Here is a 25,399-nt window from a genome sequence, read left to right on the forward strand (position 1 = left end):
AGTCCTAGGGGAGTCCCCTTGATAATTAATAATCATGGCAGCTACGATTTACCGAACTACCTGCTAAACATTGTTCCAAAGTGTGTGTGTGTGTGTGTGTGCACACATATCAAATCGTGATAATCATACCTCACTCATATAATTGTCATAATAACCCTAATAAAGGACGTGTTGTTTTTCTGCTTTTCCAGTCAAGCTAACAAGGCACAGAGCAGTTCATAGCTTCCCACAGGCAGAGATAATAAATGGGGAAGCTGAGATTCAAAGCCAAGAAATATCACTCTGGAACCTCTGCTGTTATCACTCTGAGGATTACAAATGAAATAGAGAAGAAAGTTGGAAAAGACACACGCTTCATGGTCACAGACACAAATCCCTCAAAGACAAAAAGCATTCCCCCACAGGGTGTGGGGAGTGAGGCAAGCAATATCCTCTGATACAGAGAGGATGGTGCAAATGGAATAATTTATAATGTCCTCAAGATGTCTTCCGGAAATTCCACCAGAGAATTCATCTTGCTCAGAAATAAAGAAAAAAGCATGAAAATTCAAGGGAACAATGATCCCCAAAACACAAAGCTTAAGAGGATGGAAAGATGGATGGACAGAAGGATAAAAAGGCAACTGAGCATAAAAAATGTTTACTCCAGACGCAAAAGCAGAGAACAGAGAGTGTTATAAAGGGACATCCATATCTTTGACCACTGTGGAAGGAAATGGCTGATAATCACCCCAGCCGGTCATTCTCAAAGGCAATTTGGGGACCTCATACTTGTCACTGGGACCAAAGCTGCAGAGTAAGCTGTGCTGACAACCTAATTACCCAGCCTTCATTTGCAAGGGCTCTGCAGTCTGGAAACAGGTGAAAATCCACTTACATGTATTCCCTATGGGCAGAGTGCACAGCGGCCGCATTGCTGTAACGCCACAGGACAATCGCCGAAGACAGGACATCGAGGATGGCATCAAACTAGGAGAAGGAGACATGGCATTAGCGGATTTCCAGAGTTAAGACACAAGGCAATGATTTTGTGACACGGAACATCTGAGCAAGTGACCTCAGAGCAAAGAGGGTTTGCATCATTGTGATGTGAGCCATTCATCCTCCTCGCAGTGGGTCCTGGGGACCTGGAGCCCAGGGCACCCCACATGCCAGGTCCTCCTCCTCCTATTCACACTGTCCCCATAGCCTGGGAAACCACACTCTCCCACGTGGTGGGCCTGCTCCTGGGCCCGTGGCTCCCAGCACTCTGGAGATATGGGGGGGGTTACACTGTTCTAACACATATGAAATTGGTTTTCCCACAGTGAACAAGATCATTTCAGCATTTAACTGTGTACCTCAAGTAAAAAATTTGGGGTCAGGAACCTGTTCCTGGCTCTCGATGGGATTGTTCTACCTGGGGTCCAGGGTGAGGGTGATCACCTGGGAATTCTGCAAACACTTTAAAATTGTATACAAAATTCAGTCCTTTTGTATGAATGAATGATGTGTTGGGGGAGGGGGAAGGCAGGGAAAGAAGGGAAAGAGAGGGGAGTGTGAAAAGGAGAGAGAGAGTGTATGTGTGTGGTGTGTATTTTTCTGGAGAGACAGTCCACTCCTTCAAAAGTTTCTGAAAAATATCTGCAATGCCCAAAACATTAAGTTTTCACAATGAAAGGAAGAAGTGGGTTTGGGAACAGAAACCCATGCCCTTAACTACAGGAAACCCTAAAGCTACAAAGGAGTATTTACAAGAACTCTGTACGAGCAATTGTGCCACACCACACTTGTCATCTGGAAAATTACAAGCACTCTCTTGAGGGGATGTGGGGAAGCTTCACCCAAGTTTTCAACATGCTTAGCCTGTAGAACGTCTGAGTCCGGGTTTCTCTAACCGACTCCCACCTGGGAGCAGGCTGGGAACCAGGCTACCGCAGGCAGGCTACAGACCGGCTTAGCCCCCCCGCAGCAGCCCCACTCTGAACTCCCCACATCTCTGCCTGCACCCGCGAAGGTTCGCTCCAGGGTGTGCCCATTTTCAAACCTATAGCCTTGAGGGGCAAATAAGGGCTAAAACCCTAAAACATCCTCACAATCAGTGTGGGAAATCTGGTCCCCTAATCGGTTCTCAAGAGTTACACAGCACCAGAGCAGCTTACTTCCAGCAAATTCTGATTTCCTATAGAAGCGATTTCTATAAAAGTAGGTTTGTCATGCTACACTCACATCTGTGAACCACCCTCTTCCTACTGAGAGCCCAGGGTGAGGTGTGTGGGCTCAGGAAAAACGTGCAAAACTGCATAAAAGTACATTTCAGGTTACTTACTGCAAACCCAAAAGCAGAGGCGCTGTACCTCATAACGGAGACAGCTAAAAAGAAAGAAAATATTATTCAGAATATTTTAAGACCTCATACATATTCTCTCTCATTTGTGAGTATATTAATTTATTTGATATTCCCTTTTAAACATCAATGGAAAGTTTCCAAGAGAATAAGGTTAAAAATTAACTGCAGTTGTAAACTCTGAGAATGAAAAAATGCAGAGTGAAGAGAAGATTCCAGGCTCCACCTGCAACAACTTCCCTTCAAGGTGTGTTCTGAGCACCAAGGGGCCACTTTCAGAATGAAGACGCTTAAGCAGTTGTCAGCCAAACGACCACTGAGATTTCATAATTTAGCGACTGGGAGCAGAGAGCCAGAAACTATATTAAACTTTCACAGTAAAAGCGCAATCACCCAAACTGCTCCCATAAAGAAGCAATTAGTGGCGTCTGTGCGTACACGCCCTTACTAACAGAGCTGAAAAAGGTCTCTAGCTGGTCAGAGCTTAAAACTAGTGTAGACCTCAATAAAACTGTTCAGAGAAACAATAACAAATGATCTTAAACAATAGCCATCCGCAAGTGTAGATGTAGCAATTATAATTAAAACATGAATCCATATTCAAAAATCTACCTTTGGGGGATAAGGCAAGTAGGTAGCACTTTTGCCTCATTCTGCGATCTGTTCTATGCCAACGCAATGTCCAGCTTCAAAGACTGTTCTCAGTTTATCTTACTAAAGTCAGTTCTCCACAGTTAACAAGCATACATCCCCCCTCCCACAAAAAGTGAAACCCTACACAGTGGCTCAGTAAAGCTTTGAAGTGGATTGTTCCGGGCACAGATGTTTCAAGTGCTCGTTCATACAGTGCGAGAGGCATGGGCTCAGGGTAAGGAGGTCCGCACTGTACGCAGATCACCACCTGTCCCTCCTCAGGGTCAAGGAACTGCTCTCTGTCCTTTCCGCAGGTCCAGAAATGGACCCTGCATGGCTCTGTTGTTCTATATAATCCATCCCTAGCCACAAGGGTCATAGGACCCAGTGTGAAGTAAGCAGGTTTCATTTGCTATGAATTAGGAACTGAGTCTGAGAGAGTCTAGCTGGTTAATTTATGGAGTTAGAATCAAAAGTTGCAATCACTGGAGCTAGTGCTGGCCATGGTTTGCTATAAAGACTGAGGAGCAGAGAGATAAGCATGGGGTAAACACAGTTCTGGGGTAGAAAGATCCTCTGGCTTCTTAAAGTATCCAAGACCCTCGGAGACTCAGCCACAGCCTAAGCTTCAGGCTGTGTAATGCAATCAATTAAATTCCTGACCCTCTTTGTTTCGACGTGGGCTGCTCCAGTGTTCTCTGCCGATGCCCTTGCTGGTGTAGAGAGAAGGGCAGAGCCAGGTGTGTGCACAGTCCACGGCAGCCCTCACAGGCAATGGAGACTTGCAGTGCAAAGGGGCACTGGACCTTCCTGAAGAACTCAACTCCCCTGCCACGTTGGCATGTGCAAAAAGGGAGCAAATCCCTCAAGGGGTCACTCTGGGCACCAAGATGCCTTATAGGACATTGAGTCTGCCTTGCAATAAGTACCCAGTAACTGTTCATTAAACTGGTAACTGACTTTTATGAAACAGGTCTAAATGAGTATCTGGCTTTTCCTTTACAACTTGTTTTTAGATTATCTCAGCTCTTTGCTTTTCATGGGTTACTTCTTTATTAGTAGTGGAAACCTTGTGAACTCCTACTAACACCTTGTCAGATGCTCAAAATGCACAACAGACCAGGAAGAGACACCCAGCTGGAGCTCCTGTTCTGCTCCGACCTGCGCTGTTCAGCCTGGCAACACTGCATGGAAGCCCAGCCTGAAAAGCACACCATTCATAGTCACGGAGGACCACCTGTTCTCCAAGCAGTAAGCCATTACTTTAAAAAGTTTTCATTGACACTTCCGACCAAGATGGAGGCATAGGTAGACACACCGTGCCTCCTCACACAACCAAAATTAAGGACAACAAAAATTTAGAAACAAAAAACCAGAACTGACAGAAAATTGAACTGTAGGAAAGTCCAACAACCATTCATCTGGACTGGTAAGAGGGGTGGAGTCAACGGCTGGCAAAGAGGGGTCGTGGCAGCAAAAAGCGATGGCTGGCAGACCCGGGTGTACAGTTGGCAGCTGGCAGACCCCAGGAACGGGGTGGCAATGAGCAAACCCAGTGAGGCGTGCAAAGCGGCTGGCTGACTGTGGTCACACATTCATGCAGATAAACCAGGTGAAAATGGGCAGCAAGACGAACTGTACAACCCAGGGCCCCGGGGCCCCAGCACTGAGAAATAAAGCCTAAAAGCACCAGTTGAAAACACTTGTAGGGGTTGAGGTGCCAGGAGAGACTCCCAGCCTCACAGGAGAGTTCGTTGGAGAGACCCACAGGGTCCCAGAATGTACACAAGCCCACCCACCCAGGAACCAGCACCAGAAAGGGCCCGATTTGCTTATGGGAAGCAGCAGAAAGGACTGAAATCTGAGAGAGAGTGGAGCAAGCACCATTGTTCCCTCTCTGACCCTGCCTCCACATACAGCATCACAACCCAGCAACTGGGCTGACCCACCCTAGTGAACACTAACAGCTCTGCCCCTTACTACACAACAGGCACAATCACACCAAAAAAAATGGTTCAAATGGAAGAACAGATCAAAGCCCCAGAGCCAATACAAGAGATAGCAAAGAGCTAAGCAACCAAGAGATAGCCAACCTTTCAGATGCACAGTTCAAAATACCAGTGATCAGGATGCTCACAGAACTGGTTGATTTTAGTCACAAACTAGATGAAAAAATGAAGGCTATGCTAAGTGAAATGAAACAAAATGCACAGGGAATCAATAGTGATGGGAAGAAACCTGGTACTCAAATCAATGGAATGGACCAGAAGGAAGAATGAAACATCCAACCAGAAAATAATGAAGAAACAAGAATTCAAAAATAAGGAGAGGCTTAGGAACCTCCAGGACATCTTTAAATGGTCCAACATCCAAATTATAGGGGTACCAGAAGAGGAAAAGGAACAGCAACAAGTGGAAAAGTTATTTTACCAAATAATAAGGGAGAACTTCCCCAATCTGGCAAAGGAAATAGACTTCCAGGAAGTCCAGGAAGCTCAGAGAGTCCCAAAGAAGTTGGACCCAAGGAGGAACACACTAAGACACATCATAATTACATTACCCAAGATTAAAATGAAGGGAAAAATTCTAGAAGCAGCAAGAGATAAGGGGACAGTCACCTACAAAGGAGTTCCCATCAGACTGTCAGCTGATTCCTCAAAAGAGACCTTATAGGCAAGAAGGGGCTGGAAAGAAGTATTCCAACTCATGAAAGCCAAGGACCTACATCCAAGATTGCTCTATCCAGCAAAGCTTTCAATTAGAATGGAAGGGCAGATAAAGTGCTTCTCAGATAAGGGCAAGTTCAAGGAGTTCATCATCACCAAGCCCTTATTATCTGAAATGTTAAAGGGATTTATCTAAGAAAAAGAAGATAAAAAATACAAACAGTAAAATGACAGCAAACTTACAATTATTAACAACCACCCCTAAAACAAAAACAAAACCAAACTAAGCAAACAACTAGAACAGGAACAGAATCACAGAAATGGAGATCACATGGAGGGTTATGAACAGGGGAGTGGGAGGAGTAGAAGGGGGGGAAAGGTATAGAGAATAAGTAGCATAGACGGTAGGAAGAAAATAGACAGGGGGAGAGTAAGAATAGTATGGGAGATGTAGAAGCTAAAGAACTTATGAGACATGGATGTAAACTAAAGAGGGGGAAGCTGGGAAGGAGGGTGTGTGCAGGGTGGAGGAGAATGAAGGGGAGAAATGGGACAACTGTAATAGCATAATGAATAAAACACAGTTTAAAAAGTATTAATTGAGTTATTTGTTAATACCAAACATTTATATAATGGGCTACAGATTTAAAAGAGGTGGACATCCACTCAGTTATATTGAGAAAACAAGGACCCTTGTAGGACCCTTGTTTCAGAGCCTCTAGTCTCCAACAAAAGAGCTGGCCATCAAATGGAGGGATTTCTTCTCCTAACTCAGTCAGAGTCAATGGCCATGACTTCAAACACTCAAATAATTACAATGTGAAGTTATGTTTGTGTGACTGAGTTTAAGCTGCCCAATGAAATATTAATACTGTTAACCCAGAGCCCTTCACAGAAAGGAAGGACTAATATGAATCATTTATTTAGAATTGGCTCCATCAAATTTCCCTGGCAAGAGGAAAAGGGAGAAAAATGCCAAAAATTGCATGGAGAACCCAGGGTACATCGAAGGGCACACCACACGGCATGGCTCAGGCAGCCTTCCTTTGTGAGCAAGTCCCAGGCTCACAGAAGCTACTAGTCATTAACACAGGGCCTGAATGGGAGAGGTCAGAGCCTTTTAGGAATCTCTGAAGAGTGGGAAGTATAACAAGGTAATTTTCCCTGGCCTGTCATGGAATGTAACACATCCTAATTCTGGTTTAGACAGCCCCTGTTCCCACAGAAAAAGGGCAAACCATGGGGTTCTCATCAGGATGTTTCCAACTCCCCTCAAGCAAAGGATGTGTTTCACAGAAAGAACGGCAGGCCTGCGCCAGAATGACCGACCATGGCAGGGATGACGAGGTCAGTGCCCCTGGACTCCCACGTGTACCTGGGTAAGGGTAGCTGAAAGCTACCACAGGTCTGACAAAAGTCCAACAGTGCCTTTAAGACAGGTGCAAATTTAACAAGAGACAGCAGACAAGGGCCCTTTCGACCTTAAACAATTATACAGCAAACTGGCACGGTCAGTGGACAGACAGGCAAACAGGGCAACTGTGAGCACAGAGCTCTCCCAGGAACAATGCTTTGGGTCAAGGCGGGGGCCACAGAGCTGAAGATAATAAAGTCAGTGCGGCCATGGGTACTCAGTGTGGAGCCCGTTGATCAAACACCGAAGCTGCTGTGGAATGGAGCGCCTCGCTGTCAGCAGCCTCCAAATTCATCCAGAGAGCACTGCTGTCAGAATCCTTTAGGGTAATTTGCGAGAACGTTTCTGCACCTTACATTTAGGACATGTCTCCATTGCTAATAACTTAAATATGCACGCTATGCACGCAGGGAGCCAGTGGCCACCAACAGCCTCTGAGGCAAGCAATTACCGGCCATTGGACCCTCATTCCCAAGGGCACTGAGGCCTGGTCTCCTGCCTCTCCCTGCCCAGTGGTGAGAGTGGAGGTGGACTGCCATCTGATAACGCTGGCCTTATACATCCAAAGTGCATGCTTAGGATGTTACTGGGCTCTTCTCACTTTCTGAGTTGTTTGTTTTGTTTTGTTTGTTTGTTTATGCTAAGACACACAATCCTTAGCATGTTATGTTCATAAGTAAAATGAAGATCTGTAGTTGCAGTCCCCTTTTGGGTAAGAGCACCCTGAGTGTCCTCTGGGAAACATCACTTCCCCTAACCACAAACTATGTGGTTCGGGTGGAAAGGCATAATTATCCCCATTCTAGTGTATCTTGTCCTACGGCCAATGTGAGTGATTCAGAGACGGCACAATTCAGTGCAAGCCAAGGAGATCCCCAAGGTCTTACTGAAAATACTGGGAATGGGATGGCTTTCTAAGATGAGATGCAGATAGAATTGGTAGGATGGAAAAAGGAGTTTCACTTAGCGATTTTGCCCTAAATGGGAAAAGGCTACCTCAGAATAAAGCCAACACAGAGGAAAGCAGATATTAAAGATAAGAGATACAGCCTGGGGCCGGGTGGCTCCGTGGGCTGAGGGTCATCCCAGGGTGCCAAGTCCGTGGGTTTAACCTCTGGTTGGGGTACATGCTGGAGGGAACCAGTGAGCACATGAATGGGTAGAACAAAAAATTGATGGTCCTCTCTCTTTCTCTCTCTCTCTCTCTCTATAAATTAAAAAGAATTCAAGGTAAGAGATACAAATCAGACCAATGATGACATGGATAAACCTCTGGAATCAGCCCAACCTGAAGTCCATCCCCTGTATTTTTCAAATACATAAGCCAATAATTTCCGTTAATTTGTTTAAGCCAGTTTGAGTTTTTATCACTTGCAGCCAAATGTCTTAATACAATATACCTTGACAGAGTAATCCCATGTTCCAGAGCCCCTTTCAATGTCTGAAAAGTAGAAAAACACTTCATACATAAAAGGCTCCTACTAGGTTTATGTCATTTATAATAGCAAAACACTGGACACAATCTAAATGCCCGGCAGTAGGGTGATGATTAGAGTATGGTTCATTTAAAAAAATAGGCTACATGTAGTTATTTAAAAATGCATACAAAAAGTAGTGTTGGTTAACGATCACATTAGCATATTAGTTAGAATAATGATATTGATAATAAACAGGTGCTATGTTTGCCGCCCTCAGTACTGGGAATGCCTCGGGGCCTGGAGGCGTTCTGGCGGATACGCGTGCGCACTGAATGGGGAGGTCAGGCGAGGCTTCGGAGGGAGGCTGACATTTGAACTAAGGCTTAAAGGGGGTGGGGACGGGAGCCATGCCATCACTTCCAATAATGGAAGAGTCCGTGCAAAGACCCTAAGGCGAAGTGCCTGTTACGTTTGAGGCCATTCAGTCTGAAGTAAAAGGGAGAAGAAAATTACAAGATCACAGATTTCCCTATTGTTTGAGAAAAAATAGGTATAAAATGTTAAGATACAAGATGACATATGTGATATAACTAGCTTCATGATACAACTATGCTTTAAAAATGCATTGAAAACAACTAGGAAAAAAATCCCACAACTGATAACAACAGTTCATCTTTGGTGGCAGAAATATTTGAGTGGATTTCTTTCCTTTCAACTGTTTTACATTTTTCACATTTTCTATACCCATCATATATAGCTATAGAAAAAAATAAGTTTTATTTGGGAAAAAATTACCCAACTCATAACAATAAAGCCACAGATCTGAAACAGAATATCAGAGACCAGATTCACAATGCACATCTGGGAATCAGCTGCACCATGAGCTCAGGAATGCTTTTGGCTGGAAGGAAAACATACTCTTACAGGTCTTCACCACAACCAAGTTTCTAAAATCCATCTCACTAGGCCAAGTCTCCTACATGAGTGGATTGCTAATTCCCCAAAGAGTTCACCAGAGCATGGTAAAGGACCAGGCAAGCCAGGATGTGGAACCCAAGCAAAAAGCCACTCCCTGTCTAAGGAACAACCTGCCTCCCAAGTTTTTGCTTGTCTTGCACTCTACTTTCCTGTTAAGGGGGTAATAACAGCTACATCCCCAGAAGCGTACATACAAGAGAAGACTTAAATAAATATTTACACAGGTCTGGTTAAAGACCAGACCCTCTTTAACTAGGTCACATTTGGGCCAGAAAGCATGTAAGCTAAAAATTCAAATTCAAACAAAAAGACAGCTGGGAAATGGAGGGACCCAGACAACCCATTGTTAGGGCAAAGCCAAATGCAAATAATACAGCTGAATAATCAGCAGGCTTTGCAGAGGGTTGTGAAGGTTCAGAGGAAGTGCCTTGGAAATGCACAGAGAAGTGAGAGAGTCAGCAAAGCAACTGAGGGTCAATGCCGAGAGCCCCTCAACAAGGCACATTAAACAAAGGGTGCCATTTCATTTGCAGGCTAGTTTGTGGCAACAATGAGGACCCATCTGTCATGCTCCCCAAAGTCAGCCAATAATTATCGTTAGCCTTAGCACTCTTTAGCAGTACCCCAGGCCTCATAACACCTCCAGGTTGCTAAATTATGTACCCCATAGAGCTCTGCTAATAAACCAATCCCACTTTAATTATAGCACCTCTGTCACACAGAAGCACAAAACCACACCCGCATCCGAGGAGCTGACCCAGTTTGAGAAGTCATCTTTCCATCACCCACCTTCATCATCACGCTACAACCCAGGTAGAAGAAGTATAGCAAAGAGGGGTCGNTATCGTTAGCCTTAGCACTCTTTAGCAGTACCCCAGGCCTCATAACACCTCCAGGTTGCTAAATTATGTACCCCATAGAGCTCTGCTAATAAACCAATCCCACTTTAATTATAGCACCTCTGTCACACAGAAGCACAAAACCACACCCGCATCCAAGGAGCTGACCCAGTTTGAGAAGTCATCTTTCCATCACCCACCTTCATCATCACGCTACAACCTAGGTAGAAGAAGTGTAGCAAAGAGGGGTCAAAACTTACTGATTTATGTTCTAACTCACTTCAGCAGAACCTCCAACAGCTTCCAAACTCTCTTCCACTCTAACAAGATTATAATGTACTACAAAAATTTGTGATAGGATGTTGAAATCTGCCATCACTGAAGGAAAAGAGAGGATCAAGCAGTTTGAAAAACTAATCAACAAACATGGAGACTTAGTATTTTGTCTCCATAGACCAAAATGTGCCAAAGGGCTATCTGGGGATAAAAACCTGGAAGTTTTTGTTTAACCTATATATTATTATTCAAATATCAGAGTTGCCTACCAACATTTTTACATCATAAATTAAATGATGTAAGCCCTCATAAATTAAAAAAAGGAAAAAGGAACACCTACATTTTTGTCCCTCTGGAAAAAAGATCTGCTGAGGCTGGGCTGTCCCTTTCTCCTGGAGGTGCCAGCGCTGTGTTCAGATGGGGCATGTGCTCTCGGGCACCTGCCTGGCTCCTGGCATGAGGCCCAGCTGGCCTCACGCACCTGCCTGGCCCTTCTGGGTATCTAGCTGACCCAGTGGGCTTGAATATGAGACTTTAGACGTAGCCCATAAGCAGCTCTAGGAAAGCAATTTCTGGCAAATGCCTGGGAATATTCATTGTGCTGCATGAACAGCAGCCTCCAATATTTTCTACTATAACGTCTGGCTCCCAGAAAATTACAAAAAGCTGTAATAAGCCAGGTGCTTGGAGCTTAAACCATTGTTTAAGAGCTCTTTGTCTTCTGTAGAACCTGAGAACTATTAATAAGCTCCAGGCAGGCTACGGACACTGCCTACCTACCCCCAGAACTCTGTTGGTCTACAAACAGGCAAAACTCCCACCAAGGCCTCAGGATGAACACAAGACTCTCTTTCTTTTACACAATCAAGAGGAGGGTGGTCATGTGCAAGTGGCCACATAGTCAGTCCCTCCCCACAGAATAACCTGTGCAACCCATAGCAAGAGTGGGGTTGAAGAGATTCTAAGATATTGCCCTTGAACTACTATTATTAGGGTGGGGAGGGTTACTTGATAGTGATCTGGGCCATTTTGCAATAAAAGATGCATTTGTATTCAGGTTTATACCAGGAAGCAACCACCAAAAAGTCTTGCCTGGACCACCATATCCTCTGGACCCCCATAACCTCCTGCCTTCCCTACCTACAACTCTGCCCTCACATTCTTCACACGCAGCAAGAGCTGTTCTATCTGTTGCGCTCTGAGCAAAGGCCAACGTCTTTCCAATGGATGGGTGCTGTGGGCTGACCTCCTCCCTACCTGCTGCACCTGCTCCCTCCACTCCAGCCGCAGGGGCCTCCTCACCGACCTCCCCACAACCCAGCATGCGCCCGCCAGGCCTGGTTCTAACTCATTCCTCTGGCTCATCCCCAGGATCTAACTGACCACTCCTTCATGTTCGTCAGGCCTCTGGCCCAAACTCACTTCCTAGGCCTGTCCTGTTCACCCCATTTAATATTGCAACCTGCCCGGCCCCCACATCTTAGCTCCTCATCACCTTGTTCTATATATTCTTTACCTGGAGCACATGATCTTCTACCACATTATTTGATTTACTTATCTATGTAATTGTGTATCACCTGCCCCCTCCACCCACTAGAATATAAGCACTACGAAGGCTGGAAACTTTTCTACTTTGTTCCCTGATGTCTCCAAATGCCTAGATCAGTGCCTGAATACTTGAAAGCATTCAGATTGATTGACTGGCTGATGGATAGACAGACTGAAACAATACCTTAGTGATACCTATAGACAGTCTGGGAGCCGGCGGAAGGTGGGGAGATGGGAGTGGCCAGGGGAGACGGAGCTAGGTGGTGGGGATGGAACTAGAGAGGTGCTTAAGCCCCAAGCCACGCTCCTCGGGGCACTGAGGGTATGGCGTGCAGCCAAACAACACATTCACGAACCACCTGGGGCCATGGCAATGACGTTGAGTTGCACATGCACAACAGAATTTAAAATGGTTGCAAGGGAAGGTGCTGGACCAAATCAGCCTGGAAGTCTAGCCTGGGGAAAGGAACGGATTGGGAGGGAGATGGGCCCACACAAAACACATGAAAGTTTAGGAAGTTAACTGACCTTTCTGAGAAAGCACCTCGTCCATCTCATACCTGAGCTGACACAGACCCAGAGGAAAAAGAAACACACTCTTGCCCACCTGGTGAACACACTGGCCAACGCATTCATAGGACCCTAGAAACCATGTGGCCAAAAGCAGCACTGACCCTACACAAAGGAACCTCAAGCTGGAGAGCAGCTAGGAACAAGCTAAGCTACCTGGATAACTGCTCAGCAGGTGCCTGTGGGTCCCAAAGGGTAGTACTTTAAATGGGGACAGAATCTCTAGACTCTGTCTTTTGTCTCGATCTTGCTGAAGACAGCTGGGTTTTGTCTGAGCTTTTCAGAGGAGATGGGCTTTGAGACAAGAGTCCACCATTCTCCCAGATTGTACAGATTCTGAATAAAAAAACCTCTTTCCTTTCTAACCAGCCTCTGCCTCCAGAGTTTGTCTTATGGTGGTGGTGGTCAGCTGACCCCTGCTCTGGTTCAGTAACACTAACTACGACTTGCAGTAAACAGAGTGTCCAGGGAGAAAGCAGACCGAACCAAGGGTCATACCAAGAGGCCCCGCTGTGTTCGCAGGCAGCCCTTCCCTGAGCAGCAAACAGAGCAGCAGCCAACACTCTGTGGGGGTAGAAACCAGCCTCAATAAAGGCTGTTCTTTTAAGGAGAATGTGGAGCATCTGAATGACAAAGACCAAGGACTATGAGGAGAGCAAGAAGAGCCCTGAAGCCAGGAAGCCATGAGCAAGCTCAGAATTGCCCATGAGGGAAGAAACCAGAATAAGAACCACCCATGGAGAGTCTCCGCCTTGGACCAGGGCACCCCCATGGTCTCCCACACGCCAGTACTCACCCTGCTTCAGTTAGTGTAACATGAAACACACTGACCCCCACCGCAGAGCAGGAGCTCACATTACAGGAACATGAGCTGGACAATAGCCCCTTAACAAGGAGAGACCCACTTTAGACAGGTTCTCAAGGGTCACACAGGCAAAAGGTACCAGCTTACAGACAAAAATCCAAGAGCCTAGGTTTTCACTCTTTAGTTCCTTCAACAACACAGCCCACTTTCACATTGCTGCTCCTACAACGGGGACTGGAGAGAAGGAAGAGCTGCTTCAGGCCCCAGTTACCCAACTTTTATGGATGTTCGTGAACGATCTTCAACAGAGTAAACCATCTGCCCTCACTTTTATTTATTCCAAAGATCTCACTCACCAGCTCTAACGTAAGAGCACAGTTCTTGCTGACAGTCAACTGTACATTATCCCTTACATGTAGCTTTACTCCTGTCTGTGCTGTGGTTTCCCATGATGCCAACACCACTCTTAAGAAAGTTGCCTCTAGGCGTCCAGCCTAGCCAAGTCTCTACCCAGGCTGGCCAGCAACCCACCCTGCCCAGTCCAACAGGGGGAGTCTGTGCTCACCAATCAGCCGCTCATTCAGCAAACAAACATTTACTGAGCATCTGCTACATGCCACATGCTGTTGCAATGAGCTGGGGACACAGCAGTCACTTGTCCAGTGACTTCATGAAATATGCCTCGCAACACCTAACTGTCCCTTAATCACAGAGCACTGCTACTTTTGCCTAATAAATAAACTGTTCGTTGAATAGAAAACAGAGACAGCAGAAAATTTTATAAATCAGAACCTTCCCAGTTTGTCTTCTCTGGCCATCTGTTCTAATCACTGTTCTGGTTGTGGGGAATTCCAAACCTGAATGCTCATTCTCAGCCCATTCTTTCTAGCTTGGCTCAGTATCTCTCCTCTGGCGCCCAATGCCTTCTCCCCTACTGCTCTCACTTTCTATCACAGAAAAGATCCTGTGCCTTCTTCAACCAGCTTATGAAAACCTGAAATCAGCGGTTACACTGTATTCAAATCGCCATCTGCAGTTGGCGTTCCAGAAATGCTTGCTTGTTGAGCAATAAAAGCTTGAGGAATCACTAAACCCTAATAATAAGGCCTTTTTTATTGACCATTATGCAATAATTAATTCACGTCAGAAAAAAAGGCTAGTACTATGAGCAACCAGAACCAGCAATGGCATGGATACTGCCACCCAAGGTCACCCTCGTCTGACACAGCTGACACCACGCCACACACTGGACCTCTTCGGTTTGAAGAGCTGCCCAGGGACTTTAAAAAGAAGACTTGGCTTAAGGAAATAGTGCTGAGTAAATATTTACTCACTTGAGCTGACCAAAGTCATTAGAAGACCATTAACATTATCACTCAGAGAATAAAGGTTAAACATAGCAGAATAAAGGCCTTTTTTCCCCTTCTCTCCCTACTGCTCTTCTCTATAAAACCCACCAAAAGCAACAAGGAACACAGAAAGCCAGAGAAATAATAAAATGATGAAAAAAAAAACTAGGAAAAGGCTAACTTCAAACCCCAAGTTGTAAAGACTATCTTACCAAATACATTAAAATGTACCTATCAGGAGTTTATAACATACCTCAATCAAATCTTATTCAGAGCTCAGAGTTTTTCACAACTTGGTGGCACGATCAAGAGCCCAAACAATTATCCTTATACACAATACCAGGTTGGGAGATGAGCTGCAGCATGCACTGCTGAGCCCTTTCCCCCTATTCCACACGTTAGAGAGCAAGGGAGGTGAAACCAAAGGAGTAATTGCTCAGACAGCCCTGCTCTGAGAATCACAGAGGAACAGAGGCTGCCCTGTTAGACACACAATCTTCTCTTGCTCCCGAGGCAGGGAGTTGCTCCCTGAGGTAGACTACCAAGGTGAGATGTCAGCACCGTGAGAAACCCTGCTCAAATGAAAGCAGCTCGCTGTTTTTCTTTCATGCTCCAGCTTCCCATAAAGCCCAAATTATTAGAACAGGGAGGTACTGGCTAACTGGCAGACAGAACCAGGGAACTGAAAAGAATTAGTAAATTAGTAAATTAGTGAATTCAACATACAATAGGCCACTAGACACTACGCCAATACACAAGTATCAGTTATCTCTTACTCACAAACAGTAAGGAAACACAGCTTTAAAGCCCCACTATTTTCAACAGTATAAAAATCAAATACCTAAGAGGAAACTAAAGAAAAATGTGTTAAGACCTCTACTTAGAAAAATAATAAAATACTACTAAGAGATACCCAACCAACTGAGCTAAACTGGCCAGGCACAAAACTATCACTTAGAATTGAAGGACAGAAGCTTCCCAAACTAGAAAAGGTAAAGTTCATCACCATCAAACCAATATCACAAGAAATTGTGAGAGAAAGTTAAAGAACTTCTTTAAGAAGAAAAAAATAGATAAACATATGAATAATAAAACAGCAATAACTATATATTTAGCAATAATTACTTTAAATGCAAAAAGATTAAATACCCCAGTCAAAAGACACAGGGTGAAGTTGGACCCAAGGAGGAACATACCAAGGCACATCATAATTACATTGGCCAAGACTAAAAATAAGGAGAGAATCTTAGAAGCAGCAAGAGGAAAGAAGAGAGTTACCTACAAAGGAGTTCCCATAAGACTGTCAGCTGATTCCTCAAAAGAGACCTTACAGGCAATAAGGGGCTGAAAAGTAGTATTCCAACTCATGAAAGGCAAGGACCTACATCCCAGATTGCTCTATCTAGCAAAGCTTTCATTTAGAATGGAAGGGCAGATAAAATGCTTCTCAGATAAGGTCAAGTTCAAGGAGTTCATCATCACCAAGCCCTTATTATATGAAATGTTAAAGGGACTTATCTAGGAAAAAGAAGATAAAAAATATGTACAGTAAAATGACAGCAGACTCACAATTATTAACAACCACACCTAAACCAAAAGCAAACTAAGCAAACAACTAGAACAGGAACAGAACCACAGAAATGGAGATCACATGGAGGGTTATCAACAGGGGAGTGGGGCAGGGAGGTACAGAGAATAAGTAGCATAGGTAGTAGGTAGAAAATAGACAGGGGGAGAGTAAGAATAGTATGGGAAATGCAGAAGCTAAAGAACTTATAAGTATGACCCATGGACATGAACGGAAGGGGGGAAATGTGGGTGGGAGGGGGTGTGCAGGGTAGAGGGGAGTAAAGGAGGAAAACAGGACAACTGTAACACCATAATCAATAAAATACATTTTTTAAAAAAGACAAAGGCTGGCTGAATAGGTAAGAAAACAAGACCCTGATACATGCTGTCTACAAGAGACTCCCTTTGGATCAAAAGACACATATGAAAAGAAAGTAAAAGGATGAAAAAAGATAATTCATGAAAATGGAAACAACAAAAAAAAAGCTGGGTAACAATATTTATACCAAAAAAAAAAAAAAAAAACCCACCAGACTTTAAAACAACGGCCATAATAATAGACAAAGAACCCTGGCTGTTCTGGTTTAGTGGATTGAGTGCCAGCCTGCAAACAAAAGGGTCGCTGGTTCGATTCCTATTCAGGGCACGTGTCTGGGTTGTGGCCCAGGTCCCCAGTGGGGGCCGCATCAGAGGCAACCACACATTGATGTTTCTCTCCCTTTTTTCCTCCCTCCCTTGCCATCTAAAAATAAACAAATAAAATCTTTAAAAAAAATACACACAGAAGGACCCAGCAATCCCTATTCTGGGCGTTTATCTGAAGAAAGTCAAAATACTAATTGGAAAAGACATATGCATCTCTATGTTCACTGCAGCATTAATTACAATAGGCAAGATATGGAAGCAACCTAAGTGCCCACCAGTATGTGAATGGATAAAAAAGAAGTGGTGCATATGTAAAATGAAACAGTACTCAGCCATAAAAAAAGAATGAAATATTTCCATCTGCAACATGAATGGACCTAGAGGCCACTGTGCTGAGTGAAATAAGCCAGACAGGTGAGACAAATGCCATAGGATTTCACTTATAAGTAGAACCTAAAAAAACAAAGTTTTCATGAACAAATGAAAAAGAAACAAACTCATAGATTCAGAGAATACTTTGATGGTTGCAGGATGGAAGGTAGGTTAGGGAGATGCATGGGTGATAAAAGGGAAGCAATTAAAAAGTATAAATTTGTAGGTACAAAACAGTTACAGGGATGTAAAGTACAACATAGGGAATATAGTCAATGATTTTGTAATAACTTGTATGGTGACCAATTGGTACTAGATTTATCAAGGGTATCACTTTGTAAGGTATACAAATGTCTAATCACTAGACTGTACACTTAAAACTAATAATATTGTATGTCAACTATACTTAAAAATGATTTTTAAAAATTCAATCAATTTTTTGTGAGAGAATTCATAAGATGATTGTAAAGTTTAAGTGGAAAGTAAAGAGTCAAGAATATCCAAGAGAATATTTATTTTATTGTTGTTCAAGTACAGTTGTCTGCATTTTCCTCCCACCACTCACCCCAGCCATAATGAACAACAACAAACTGGAAGACAGTGACTTCCAAATATCGAGATTTATTTCAAAGCTAAAGTAATTAAGACAGAATAATGTTGGCACTAGAGAACAAAAGAAGATCCACACATATGCAATCACTTGATTTATAACAAAGGTACTAAGGAAGTACACTGGAGGACGGAAATATCATTTCAATTAATGGTCCTGAGCCATTGACCCTACCTCACACCATACACAGAAAACAACTGCAGATAAGCTGTAGATATAGATATGCTAAGTATAAGATAACACAAGAAATAACCGAAGTACAATATGGGTGAAATGTTCTTCATCTTGGTGGAAGGAAAAGATTTTCTAAACCAGGACATAAATGCATTCATCAGAAAGGGAAATACCAACAAATTAAACTGCAAGATTCCATTAAAAGAGCACAACAGCAAGTTACAGAGGGGAAGATATTTATAATACTTATTACTGCCTGCAGACCATATCCAGAGTACACAAAGAAGTCTTGCCAATCAGTAAGAAAGAGAAAAACAACCCAACAGCAACACGAGCAAGACTTAACAAGCTCCTCATGAAAGATGATACACAAATAACCAATAAATATATGAAAATATGCTCAACTTCACTAGTAATCAGGAAAAATAACATTAAAATTACAAAGAGATACCACTGCATAAGAAAAAAGGCTGACCGTGTTAAATGTTAGCATGGATGCAGTCCAACAGGAATTCTCAAAGAACTGCTGGTGGAGGTGTAAATTGGTACATGTTAGGAAACCGGTTGCCAGTATCTATAAACACAAGTCATGCTCTATAAAGCAGCTCTCCATTCCTAGATATATAACCAAACGAAATGCATACATATGGAAACAAAAATGTTTGCTGACAAAAACGTTCACAGCAGCAGTGTTCAGAATTATCAAAACTGGAAACAACCCAAATGTCTAACAGTAGAATGGGTAAAGTGGCAGTATAATTCCACCAGTAGAATACTACACAAAACAGTGACAGTAAATGAATTATAGCTACTGGCAACTACATGTATGACTCTCAACAAATAATGATAAGGGGAAAGGAAGGCAAACACAAAAGCATTCCCTGGACAGATAATTTATGCTTCTGTTTGTATAACATTCAAATACAGAAAAAGGGACTCTCGGTCAAGATGGAGTTGTAGATAGACATGCTTCACCTCCTCACACAACCATAGAAAAAATTACACCTAGATCTCAAAACAAACAACACTCAGAACCATCAGGAAATTGAGCTACATGACAGTCCAACAACCAAAGATTTAAAGAAGCCACATTCATCCAGACAGGTAGGAGCGGTGGAGTCTGGTGGGGTCAGGGAGACTGGTGGACAGGCGTGGAGACGCAGGTGTAGCAAGGACATGCAGTGGCAGCAGTGGAACCCACAATCACACATTCACATGTGATGGATGAAGATCAGGAGAGGTACCCTGGGAGCCAGTGAGCCCAGGCCAGACGGCACAGCCCAGGGTTCCAGTGCCAGTAGATAAATCCCCATAACACCTAGTTGTAAAAACCAGTAGCTGTTGGGGCAGTGGAAGAAACCTCTGGATTTTTAGGAGACTCAGCTTAAAGAGCCCACAAGGACTTAGAATGCACACAAAGTCAGCCACTCCGGGATTCAACACCAGGGCAACAGCTGGAAGGGCTCCAGTCACATACTGAAGTGGCTGAAGTGACTGGAAATGGGGCAACTGCTGGGCAAACCTCCAGAAGCCAGGCAACAGCACTGTTCCATCCCACCCTCCCCTCACATAGAGACGCAGAGAAGTGACGTAGGTTGCCCCACCCTGCCAATTGTCTAAGGCTCCATCCCATACAATTTATAGGTGCCTTTTCTATAATAGGCCATTGCTGCTAAGACAGGGAGTCAAAGCAGTTCTACCTAACACACAAAAAACAAACACAGGGAAGCTGCCAAATTGAAGAGACAAAGAAATATGACACAGATGAAAGAAAGAACAAAACCCTAGAAAAAAGAACTAAACAAAATGAAGAAAACAAACCTATTGGATGCAGAGTTCAACACACTGGTGATTAGGATGCTCAAAGAATTCAGTGAGTACAGCAACAACAGAAATGAAGTATATATTAAGTGAAATAAAGAAACATCTACAGGGAACTATCAGTGGCTGGGAGGAAGCTGAAATTCAAATAAAAGATTTGGAACATAAGGAAGGGATGAGCACTCAACCAGAACAGCAAGAAGAAAAGAGAATTTAAAAAATGAGGATAGTATAAGGAGTCTCTAGGACACCTCCAAATGTACCAATGTCCGAATCATAGCGATGCCAGAAGGTAAAGAGTAAGGGCAAGAAATTGAACACTTATTTGAAAAATAATGAAAGACATTTTCCCTAATTTGTGAAGGAAATAGACATACAAGTCCAGGAAGCACAGAGAGTGCCAAACAAGTTGGACCCAAAGAGGACCACACCAAGATACATCATAATTAAAATGCCAAAGGTTAAAGATAAAGAGAGAATCTTAAAAGCAGCAAGACAAAAGGAGGGAGTTACCTACAAAGGAGTTCCTGGAAAACTATCAGCTGATTAATCAAAAGAAACTTTGCAGGCAAGAAGTATTCAAAATGACAAAAAGCAAGGACCTACAACTAGATTTACTCTATCCAGCAAAGTCATCATTTAGATGGAAGGGCAGATAAAGTGCTTCCCAGGCAACATTAGGATAAAAGAGTTCATCATCACCAAGCCATTAATACATGAAATGTTAAAAGGGATCTATTTAAGAAAAAGAAGACTAAAACTATGAGTATTATGGCAACAAATTCACAACTATCAACACTTAAATCTAAAAAAACAAGCTAAGTAAACAACCAAAACAAGAACAGAATCATAGATATGATTTGAAGGGTTATCTTCTGGGAGGGGGAAGAGGGAGAATGGGGAAAAAGGGGCAGGGACTAAGAAGCATAATTGGAAGGAACAAAATAGAGGGAGGTTAAGAGCTGGATAGCAAATGGAGAAGCCAAAGAATTTATATGCATGAACCATGGACATGAATCAAAGGGGGAACTGCTGGAGGGAAGGGGTTACTGGGAAGAGGATAGCAAAGGGGGAAAAGCTGGTACTACTGTAATAGCAGAATCAGTAAAATATACTTTTTAAAAAAACAAAGTAATATGTGGTGGTAAAATCCAGGGGAGTAGTTACCTTAAGGTAACAGGTGAAGGGCTTCTTGGGCAAAAAGGTGAGGGTGAGTGGTGGTTACACAGGTGTGTTCATTTTGGGAAAATTCACCAAACTACAAAATTTTGACCTGTGCACTCTTCCATAGGTGTATCCTACTTTGATTTTTAAAAACAATGCTTACACACCAGTGTTTTAAAAAGTCCAAGAGCCAAAAAGATTTCAAATGCTGCAAAATGTAATGAGTGAATAAAGCAAGGTAATTCATAGAGTGATTCTTAAAACTTGTGTGTGTGTACATAAATAAATGCATATATATGCAGATATGATTTCAAGGAAGCTACACAACAAACTGTGATGATTGCTAGGAGAAGGAGACCAGGAGTGTGAGGTTGAAAGGATGCTCCATTTCACTCTACATCCTTTTGTGTGCTTCGGTTGTCTCCCTCTGTGTATGTGCCTGCCTGTATTTCCAAGGTGGAGACAAAGGTTCATGTACCAGAACCAAAGAAAGAAAAGCCTAACCTCTGTGGATATGGCCCCGGTGAATCAGTTACTATACAGCTGCTTAACATCAGAGACTTAAAGTGGATTTGGCCAAAAAGGGCTGGTGTAAATGAAGATTTTAAATTGCTGGCAATTTAGGCTATCTGGGATTACTCTCCAGTGAAGAATGAAACAAATCTACTCTTTTTCAATAAAAACAAAATAATGTTAAAACAAAGAATCAGAGATGTCCCAAAATTAAAGTTCCCAAGTAGTACCTTTCTCCATTTGCAATGAGGTATCTCTTTCCTACTTGGGGATGATGCTAACAGAGAATCAAGAAGAGGAACAGATGCAAATATGCCCAAGGCCACGATGGCCCTGGACATTCTCTGGGTGGACACAAAGGTCAGAGAACACACCCTGCAGTGGCTAAAAAGGTCAGGACTCCACCTGGTGACACTGGCTCCTCTATTACAGGTTCTAAACTTACATGTTCTCTTTTTTAAAGGTTGGCATCATATCTGAGGTCGTTAATTGCATAACCTTGGCATTCTTACCACTTCAAATCATAAAACTAGACCCTAGTGAGGTTTACAATAGGACAACATAATTTACTGAAAAAATATGATTCACTGTATTTGAAAGTTTATATTAACTGACATATTTGTGGGTGCCCCAGGTCTATTTCATTTCAGTAAAGTATTACCTTTCACCTTGAGCATGAGTAAGTATAGCCTACAAAAGGTAGAAACAAGGATAAAGGAAAGAAATCTTAAGTACAGATTCTAAGTCAACAAATGCATTAGCTATACGTACACTGCGAGCACTCTGAAGTGAAGTGAAGACAACAGGGGAAAAAACCACACAGATGGACCATCAGATCCAGTATATGATCAACCCAGCCTTACAAAAGAAGCCTGGGGATTACTCACAAGAACAAATATGCATATACAACCCTCCAATGTGAAATCACAGGCATTCCATAAGGTCACTAAGCCAAAGACCCACAGTGCAGCTGGTTACCACAGAAATAGCCTCACGTGAGCCCGGACAGGATTTTATAGATAGAGAGCTGTGGGTTGGCATTTTATATGAAGTGGAACAATGCCCCAGTGATACGGAGCTATAAATCAAAGATGAATCAGTGTTGATACCCCAAAAGAAAGGAAAATTAAAATAAGGAGTCACGGTTTTTCTTAATTGTATGGCAATAATTCTTACCTGACAGGATCAGTTTTATTTCCATTCAGTGCTGATAAATAACTCAATACTAAATATCAGGACACTGCAGACAGTGAATTAAACATTTCCAGCTCTCTGCCATGGTTGGCCTGTCTACCTCAGGTTTTTCAAAATGAATTCCTTAGACACCATCATGCCTCTAGGGATCACACAGGGCCTCCCATCACACTCCGACCTCATGTCGACCAGAGCAACTTCCTTCTCACTGTATCTGACAGAACGGAATTAGGGTTCTGTCAAAATTTAACTGCAAGGATTAAATTAAAAATACTTGAAAACATATATAAATGAAAAGCCCCCTATCCACATTAATAGGGAGAATGGCCTTCACACTACACACCACCCACTGTAGGCGGGACTAATATTCTAGTGGCAATCATGTCCCTGGCACAGTTCAAGCCTCCACTACAATTATTGCCCATCAGGAATATGAGGCCATATTCTGTTTCCATACTCAAAGATGGTCCTCAAAGACATCCATCAACTACCAAGAAACAATGGAATCCACAACATTCAACCTTGTGGATACCATGGAACCTAGGATCCACATAAATACAGACATCAGAATGCTGTATTTATTTATTCTGTTCTCTTCCTTCTTCTTGTAAAAGAATAATTTATTTCAGGAGAGTCTGTCCCTTCACAGCAGGGGTAGTTGATACTAAGCTGACCCTGCCTTTGGGGACAATTCAAGGGTACCACATACAAGGGGGTGGGCAAAAAACTCAGAATTATCTTCTGTAGGGCAGGTCCCTTGCAGTGCAGGCTATCCCCACTAAGTGAGTATTCTAAGGACCCATCGGTATCAGTGTAGCAGCTTATGTTGTTGTGAGAGGCTGCATTTGGCTTCACTGAATTTTTTTTGAAGACTCATTCAATAATACGTTTGTCCATGTCATGATGGGTGGTTTATAATCGTGCCTGCCCACACCACGCGGTGCTGAGTGTTCCGCAGTTCTTGACCAAAAACAGCATGACTCCTCTGCCCCACCCTCCCTATTCACCTGATCTCACCCTGAGTGACCCTTTTTTGTTTCCCTGAATGAAAAAAGTCCTCAAAGGGAAACGTTTTGCTGATGTGGAAGAGGTGAAACAACAACAACAAAAAACCAGCAGGAGCACTACAGGCATCAAAATCCACGAGTTCAAAACCTGTTTTGAGCAACTGAAAAAAAGTCTCCATAGGTGTATTGAATCAAATGGAGAGTACTTTGAAAGTGACTGAAGTTTGAACATGTAAGAATATACAACTTTTTATAAATAAATTCCAGTTTATTTTGGATCCCCCCCACCTGTATTGGAAAGCTCGCCTGAGAATGAAGCTCACATAGAAGAAAGGAGAGAGAAGAGATGGGAAGGAGAAAACAAAATTCTGACATCACTTGAGGTCATGGATCCAACCAATGATATTTGTAGTATGTTCATATTTATTTTGCTTAAATTAATATGAGGGATTTCATTGCTAGTAAATGGAACACATTTGAGCGCTACAACATTCACACTGCTTTCAATTAAAACACCTGATGCTAATGCTCACAATACTCCCCCACTCATGTCGGCTTCACTCCAAAAATAAATTAGGAATTGAGTTACATAAGGACTTCTTCAAACATTAAGGTCCCTCAAAAGTATACTGAACAAATAGCCTCAGTCTTAAAAATCCAATTATACCCAATTCAACAACATAGAAGAACACACCAACCTGTGAAAAAAACACAGCTAATGGGATAATGACTGAAATGGTATTACCTAGTATTGACCCCAAGAACACACCTGCCAAAAAGGACCCCTCTTGGTTAATTGGGCTCAAATTCATAACCAGAGTCCAGCAGTCACTACTTACAGAGGTCCCTCAAACATGCTGCATTTCTGGGGAAAAAAACAGACTGAGCTGCCAAGACTCCTGCACTGTGCTCCTGCCATCTGAGTAGACCCTTACTAAGAGAGCTCCTAGGATTGAAACTTAATCAATAGACCTGAGACTGCTGAGACTTTCTATCCAATCAGAGGTGTGCTACTAAGTCTTATTTGCATTTTTACTGACCAGAGTGGCTCCTTTATAACCAATCAGAACAGTGTGATTTGAGTCAATCAAATCCTGAGGATTTGGAGTCCTCATCTGCACAGAAAAGAAAGAATCAGGGACCAGGGGCAGGCACACATCTCTATATAAGCCAGCTTCACATCAGCTTCAAAAGCACACGTTTGGTTTCTACCAGAAAGACTGTGCTTCCCCGGCTGGGGCTGGGGCTGGGGCTGGGGCTGGGGCTGGGGCTGGGGCTGGGGCAGGCTACAATGCCACTGGAGCTGGAACACTTCAGCCGCCTCACACAATTCAGCTGTTTCAGCAGAGCTGTTTCACAACTGAGCTGTTTTCACTGAATGAAGTCTCCCCCTTCATATCCCAAAACTGGGGACTCATATTGGCATTAAGTTGGTAGTAACAACATTTGGTTCACACTAGTTACTGTCTCGTTTTGCATTGATCCTTTCTTATTTGTATTTATTTTCT

The 25,399-nt window shown here is 43.1% G+C and overlaps 1 protein-coding gene across 1 annotated transcript in view; it reads right to left on the bottom strand.

Moving 5' to 3' along the window:
• Positions 1 to 25,399, bottom strand: part of TMEM163 (transmembrane protein 163) — a 228,570-nt gene that overhangs the window by 79,994 nt on the left and 123,177 nt on the right. Inside the window, exons 3-4 of the mRNA XM_037069023.1 lie at positions 2,309 to 2,352; positions 878 to 969 (exon numbers count right to left, since the gene is read on the bottom strand). Coding sequence (XP_036924918.1) covers positions 878 to 969; positions 2,309 to 2,352 — 136 coding nt within the window. The remainder of the gene's footprint in view (positions 1 to 877; positions 970 to 2,308; positions 2,353 to 25,399) is intronic.

This window comes from Sturnira hondurensis, unplaced genomic scaffold, assembly GCF_014824575.4.
Source record: "Sturnira hondurensis isolate 20B ecotype Veracruz unplaced genomic scaffold, ASM1482457v3 Scaffold0000256, whole genome shotgun sequence".
In the NCBI taxonomy this organism is placed as follows: Eukaryota; Metazoa; Chordata; class Mammalia; order Chiroptera; family Phyllostomidae; genus Sturnira; species Sturnira hondurensis.